At 35.2% G+C, this 7,327-nt stretch overlaps 1 protein-coding gene across 1 annotated transcript; it reads left to right on the top strand.

The window, feature by feature from the left end:
- The first annotated feature begins 209 nt into the window (after positions 1-209).
- Positions 210-6,536, top strand: LOC117334049. The gene is made up of 6 exons (XM_033893477.1): positions 210-318; positions 3,786-3,904; positions 4,293-4,436; positions 5,222-5,281; positions 5,936-6,183; positions 6,394-6,536. Exons 1-5 carry the CDS (start codon positions 214-216, stop codon positions 6,174-6,176), a joined length of 669 nt encoding a protein of 222 aa, XP_033749368.1. The 5' UTR covers positions 210-213; the 3' UTR covers positions 6,177-6,183; positions 6,394-6,536.
- The last annotated feature ends 791 nt before the right edge of the window (positions 6,537-7,327 follow it).

The following is a 7,327-nucleotide window of genomic DNA, read 5'->3' as shown; positions in this document are numbered from 1 at the left end:
CCACCACTGTTCCTTGTACTTTCACTTTCGACCAACCGGAAATGCAGAATATTGCTACGCGGTAAATGAAATGAACGAAGTTGCATTTAAATACACAAAATTATCGAAAATACATAATATATAAAAATACATTATTGAAGTAGAAATATGTTTTTGTTGTTGAAGTATCGTGATTTGCAAAATAAGTAATAATTTACTCCAGACCTGTTTCAGATGAAAGCACTTCCGGTAAGAACAAAATATAGTTGTCCGGTCACAGTTGGAGAAGAAAACAGCATCTGCAACCAGATTGAAGGCATTTGGCCTGAATGTGAGATTGTAAGTATATAGTATACGTATGGTATTCATTAGGTAATGCCGCCTTTGCAACGATCTGGTTGTGTAAAAGTGTTAAAACATAGAAAACCGTGCCTACTTCGACAACTGACGTTCATGTTGTTTGTGGTTTGTTGTCAGTCGTTTTCAAGCACTTTCAAACTTTTTCTAAGTACTTTCTCAAGTCACTTGTGGTTGATATTATCTTTATTTTATAAATAATTTGTTGTAAAATAGCAGGTAAGTTATTCCATAGCTCCTAAAAAGTTATGAAATCAATATAAGTTCAGTGATGTAATATGGGAGCTCGGAAGAGCACATGCATGTCGTGCACTGTCGTGTTTCACAAATGTCAGAAATAAGATGGTGTTAAGGGAAAAAAAGCACTGGAAACCAGGTAGGTTTGGTTTATCAGGAGGCATACAATATGCTATCAGAAAGGCAACTAGAGCTGTTGGTCGTCCCAAGTATAGATTTTCGTCTGCCCTCAGCAGCCAACATCATACAGATAAGGATAAATCCAAAAATATCTTGATGAAAATAACTCGGAAGGCGTATAATGAGATCTATCGTAAGGAGAACACGATCCCTACTCATGTCAAATGTGCCCAAGACAAAATTTCATATACATACAATTTTTTCGCGTAACACAAGGGACCTAAAGTTCAAACTTTGCAAAGTCAAAACCATTAATGCCAAGGGATACAGGATTGTAAACTTGGATTCATTAGAAAAGTTCCTCAATGAGATAACTGGCCATACAGTACATTGCAACGGTGCTAAAAAATTGATAGAAATGGGTTCTCAGGCCATTTCCATCACTTCAGAACAACGCACACTTGGACTGGCATCTGTTTTGGAGGTTAAGTGTGATGGTTGCAGTACTTTGTTTAAGTTTGAAACAAGCACAAAATTAAAAACTGCTAATTCATCACACTATGACATCAATATCAGGGCTGTATGGGGTTCTATTGCCACTGGTAATGGATCGTCACATCTTAATGAATTATTAGCTACAATGGACTCCCCAGGTATGACACAGAGAACTTTTTCATATATCGAACAAGAAATAGGGTCATTGTGGGGTGATGCAGTGAATGCAGAATTTGCAGCTGCTGGTGCTGAAGAGAGGAAAATAGCAATTGAAAAGGGAAACTTTCATGATGGTGTACCCGCAATAGCTGTCATAGCAGATGGTGGCTGGAATAAGCGGAGCCACAAGCACTCCTACAATGCGCTAGGTGGTGTAGGCATAATCATTGGAAAAGAAACAGGTAAACTTCTTTTTGTGGGTGTACGCACAAAGCATTGTTATATATGCTCAAAAGCAGAAAATGAGCATGTGGTCCCTAGACCTCATGTATGCTATAAAAACTGGCATAAAAGTTCACAGGCCATGGAGGCAGATGCTATAGTGGAAGGCTTCCAAAAAGCAGAAAGCATGCATGGGGTGCGTTACATGCAACTTGTTGGTGATGGGGACTCCTCTGTGTATGCTCGTATACAGGAAGATGTTCCCATCTGGGGTAAACATGTTAAGAAGGTAAAATGTGCTAATCATATTTGCAAGTGTTTCCGTGGCAGTCTGGAGAAACTTGTAGAGGATAATTCTCACTATAAAGGCAAGGACAAACTTACAAAAGCTACGCGGATTAGACTTGTTTCAGCGGTTAGGTGTGCGATAAGGGTGAAATCTGCAGAAACCAACAAATTTGAAGCATCCCAAAAACTGAAGCATGATATTACAAATAGTGTGCACCATGTATTTGGATTTCACGCCAACTGCTCGGATTTTTGTAAGGCCAAGTCAACAGATATTCTTCCTTCACCGTTGATTTCTGACACCATAACCAATGATACATGTACAACAGCAAGAAGCCAAAACGACTGTGTAGAAGTTTGTAGTGACCAGGTAAATATGTGGCAAGAAGGTACATCATTGGAAGCCCAGGAACAGTCCCGTCATTCTACAAACTTAGATTATTGTAACCTTGACAGCATTATGCTAGCTGACATCTCATTACTGTTAGAGCGCATTACAACAAAGAGTGACCGCTTAATAACAAACACAACAACCAATCTAGCTGAATCTTGGATGCATGTCCGGTCTAAGTTTGATGGTGGAAAGTTATATAATATATGTAACAGAGGTTCGTGGAACACTAGATGCCTAGGAGGAGCTCTCCGATTGAATGTTGGTCCGCAATGGTCCCCTAAACTCTGGCAATCCACCACCAACTCCACACCAGGTTACCATTTCTGCAAATTATACCAGCAACGAGAAATTCAACTTGACCACTCTACTACATCCAAGAAAAGACCCGGAGCAAGTGCATCTAGATGGAAAAGAAAAATATCCTCTTTAAAACAGTCAACAACCAGTCATATGGGAGTGAGGCACTTGATTCAACACCAGATGTGTCAACTTCGGATCGTGAAATTGTCCAAGACACATTTCTTAAAAATCATGTCAACATCAGCAAAGAAAGGATTTCTGCAGTCGAAAAGCTTACACGATCACAGTCTTCTTCTAGTGTTTGGCATACTGAGCGACGTGTAAGGGTTACCTCATCCATGTTTGGAAGCATAATTAAGCGTCGACCGAAAATACCTGTAACACCTCTGGTACGTCGATTACTCTATAGTACTTTCAAAGGAAACTGCCACACAAGAAAAGGTCTGAAGGATGAACGAGTTACAACACAAGAGTACATTTTGAAAAAGGCATCGGAGGGAACCAATGTACAAGTGTCTAAATCCGGATTAGTTATTTCAGAACACCACAAATACTTAGCAGCAAGCCCAGATGGAATAGTGACTGTATCCAATGGTGAAAGTGGACTAATTGAGATAAAGAATTTGCTTCATTCTAAGCCAATAAATTTGGATCAAGCTGTAAAAACACCAGGATTCTGTCTGACAGCCAATGCTTCGAACCAGCTGAGTCTCAAGAAATCCCATGATTATTTTTATCAATGCCAAGGATTGTTAGCAATCACTGACCTACCTTGGATTGATTTCATTGTAAGAACAGTAAACCCATACCAGATGCATGTGGAAAGAATTTTCCAAGATAAGCCCTTTTTTGATCAACAAATGTTGCCTAAGCTCCATTCCTTCTACTTTAAAGTGTTATTACCAGAATTGTCAATGCCACGAGAAGGGAAATTTCCTGGAATTAGAGAACCAGGTGTTTGGGTAAGCGTTAGTATAATAACAAATAAATACTGTACATCTAAACTCAACAGTCAAGGGACAAGACATGATAACTAAAACTCTGGAAAGTCATGAACACGAACCTGCATAAAAACTAGAGGTGAAATCAGGTGTTTTAGAAGGATAAATTAGGATTGATATTATATAAATAAGTTATCATATACCGCTATGCTTATATGGTTTCATAATGATTGTATAAATTAACCATGTATACGATTATTAATATCCTATATTTCTATCTATTTGTTTTGCAGTTCATACCAACAGACATTTCACAGAAATGGCCGAGTGAGAAAGATGAATGTCCATTATCCAACAGAAATCCATCCAATGTCTCTCTAAGTAGTGCCAAGAAACCTGTGTTGAGCAGAAGGTATCATTCTTTTATTTATTATTATTATAATATTTTATATAATTGCAATTCTCCTATGAGTGCTACATGTTACGTCACTCCCAGCCAGTGGGATAACTCGACAAGGTTATCCAACAGTGTTGGAGAACCGCTTGTGACTGACGTCATAATTCAATTTCCCATTGTGACGTCACTTTTACCAAAGAAGTGACGTCACAATGCGAATATTTTTTTGATTTAACAATAGAATTGAGCATGTTTTTCTCCAATTTTGTAATTTTTAATTTTAATTTTAATTGGTATTTTCTGTGTGCTTTTATATTGTCAGCAAAAACAATAGCTGTGCATGATATAATTATGATCTATGATTTATTTATTCGTTATGATTTTTTTTTTTTAACAAATCCAGTTCATCGCATTCTGCCAATTCTGTATCTCCTAACAATGGACCACCATCTTCACAGAAACGACAGAGACAGATACATGATTGTCCATCATCTTCACACCCCATAGTCTCGCTTAGAGGTGCCAAGAAACCTGTGTTGAGCACAAGGTATAATTCTTTTATTAGCTCCTCTTGCAGAAACGCCCATATGAAATCAAATGAAACAAGATATCGCAGAGGGATCTTGGCATCCACCATCGAAAGACTGTTCTTTTCCCGTATTTTTTGTCTCAACATCATGTTTGAAATTTAAAGCAGTAATTGTGCTGTGATCTCATTCACAGAACAAGGCGATCATTCATCACAAATTTCATAACAATTCCTTCAGTACTTTCTGCGATATAGTGGTAAAAAACTCTAATTGTCAAAATCCAAGATGGCTGTCAGTCAGCCATGTTGGATTCTGACCCTCAGAAAATGTGTTATGATAAATACACAAACAAAAATTACAACTAAACACGCTGTAAAAAGAATACTTAGCTTGTGTGTAGATACGATAGGAATGACATTCTTCTTTGTCCGCGATTAATTTTTCAAACTGACGTCAACACATTTAGTACATGACGTCATCATCTACTTATGACGTCATATTTGCGATATTTTCTTACCGACAAAGATTCCATAAAGAAATAAAAACCCAATCAACCGAAAGTGATGTAAAAACACTACATTGTTGGTATGTGTTTATATGTTAAAATATGTTTATAAATATGTATATGTGTATTTTTAAATAAATAACCGAAAACCAATCTTGAAAAGTATATATACATACACATAAAAGCAACAGTAATTCCTGAGTTACATCAAATGATCTATGATTATGAGTTTTTATTATCAATTATTTATATATTCTTTATCATGATGTACATGTATGATAGATGATTTTTTTTCAGGTTAGATACACCATCCAATTCACCACATTCTGCCAATTCTGTGCCATCATATAAGAGCAGGTAACTTTATTGAATGTATCCTAACCTTGCAGGAAAATATAACACAGGAGTTTTTTTTCAGACATATAAAAACTTTAAATCACTAAAACATTGGTCATGCGCTAAAACATGACTCATGCACCATGAGAAACTGAATTTTTCTGCCTTAATCACATGGCTATGGGTAAAATACATATAGGATATTCAATGGTTTCCCATTTACCGGTAATATAAAATATATTTCACGAGTATGACAGATTTTGTTTATATTTTCACGAGTGCATAGCACGAGTGTAAAATATTGATAAAATCTGTCATACGAGTGAAATGGTTGTTATATTAAATGGGAAATTGTTGAATTTTTTTGTTTATTGCATTTGCTGTTTAACTTGAAATGCATTTCTTGTTATCTGAATGCATATAGTCTAGATCTAGAATGCATCTTAGGTGAATGCATTGAATTCAAGAAATTCTATACATGTATCATCACTAGTGATGATATAAGATATAAGATTTCTACAGTGTATTTCATAGTGAAAATAACTTATTGATAATTTTCTATATTTCAATAGTAAAAATTTAATAAAGTACTTTATAACATGCAATACATCAGTACTATATAGTATTGTGAATATTGTTATAATTTATAATATTATGAGATATTCTTTGTTTCAGGCGCAGTGCTTCAAGCAAGGTTAACTTTCTTGGCAGAAGAATTGCCCATAAGTGGAATATTGAAGAAGATACGAACAAACAGCGGTGGTTTAATGGTACAGTGCTCAGTGTGGTGAGCGGGAAAGACGGGAATGTGGATGCAGTTTATGAAATTCTCTATGATGGGGACAGTGATTCTTATGAAGTGGACAACCTACGTAAAGATTACAGTGAATCATCTGTTAGATTCATTGATGTGTAAATAGCCTGTACGTACTTTTATGGGTACAATTTTCATTGTTTATTATTATATTGGCATTGCTAAACTTGGTAACTCGACATCTTGTCTTCTTTTAATACTGTTCATAAAACAATATGAGAGAGATATTTATATGTTTATATATATTATATATATTATTATATTATATTGTATTATTTATATTATAATTTATAATATTATGTGATATTCTTTGTTTCAGGTGCAGTGCTTCAAGAAAGTTAACTTTCTTGGCAGAAGAATTGCCCATAAGTGGAATATTGAAGAAGATACGAACAAACAACGGTTGTTTGATGGTACAATAAGTTTCAATGCTTTTTTGAGCCCTTTATGATAAATATTATTTTTTATATTGTTTTTGTTAAATAATTACTCTTAAGATTGTGAAATAAATGAGTTGTCCTCTATTAAATTTCTGTGTAATTTCAGTAGGGGGGATAACTCTTACATTGTACATGTTTGCCTTGTCATCTATAGGTGACCATACATTTGAAAAAGTAGTTCCAATATGGCTAACATTTAAGATTGATTTTTCTTATACACCACAACTTTACTTCACATATTTAGTGGGAAAAATAATTAGGAATAAGAATGTTAAAGTCCTACTACCTGCATCTGGGAAGGATGTTGCTGTTATACTATATTTTTTTGATTTCCAAAGAATGTATAAAGTATATAATGTGTTTTCCCAAAACAAGTCACTTTAGTGAAGTTCTTGAATAGGAACTGTTTTCACTTACCGAAACCCTGTTAAGTTGATTCTGCTGGTTCTAAGGATTACAGTGATATGCAACATCAATATATTTATTGTTTTTTTTTTTCATAGATAAATGCCTTGGAAAATACAATCCTATTTAACTACACATGAACCTTAACAGAACATGGCGATTTTTTATTAATAATACTCAGCACAAGTATATGGACATAGTACTATCTACACGTAATGACGCTACGCGTTAAAGGTACATTACCCGAACCTGTAGTATGAATTACGTAATTGATCATACTTGTAACATCTCCCCTCTTTAGATAGCAAAACTGATCCAAAATATTAACTGGCAAAATTGTTCCAAATTCTAGTAACAGTGTAACTTACCTATGAAATATGTCCACAAGAATAGTCTCTAGTTCTACAC

Source organism: Pecten maximus, chromosome 9 (genome assembly GCF_902652985.1).
Source record: "Pecten maximus chromosome 9, xPecMax1.1, whole genome shotgun sequence".
In the NCBI taxonomy this organism is placed as follows: domain Eukaryota; kingdom Metazoa; phylum Mollusca; class Bivalvia; order Pectinida; family Pectinidae; genus Pecten; species Pecten maximus.
Note: the sequence above shows the minus strand (reverse complement) of the source record. Positions and strands in the feature narration are given on the sequence as shown.

Excerpts from the sequence above, each read along its gene's own strand:
- LOC117334049 (XM_033893477.1), top strand. The coding sequence starts at position 214 with ATGAAAGCACTTCCGGTAAGAACAAAATATAGTTGTCCGGTCACAGTT. Across the intron at positions 319-3,785 it reads TTTGGCCTGAATGTGAGATT|TTCATACCAACAGACATTTC; the intron begins GTAAGTATATAG and ends TTTGTTTTGCAG. Across the intron at positions 3,905-4,292 it reads AAACCTGTGTTGAGCAGAAG|TTCATCGCATTCTGCCAATT; the intron begins GTATCATTCTTT and ends TAACAAATCCAG.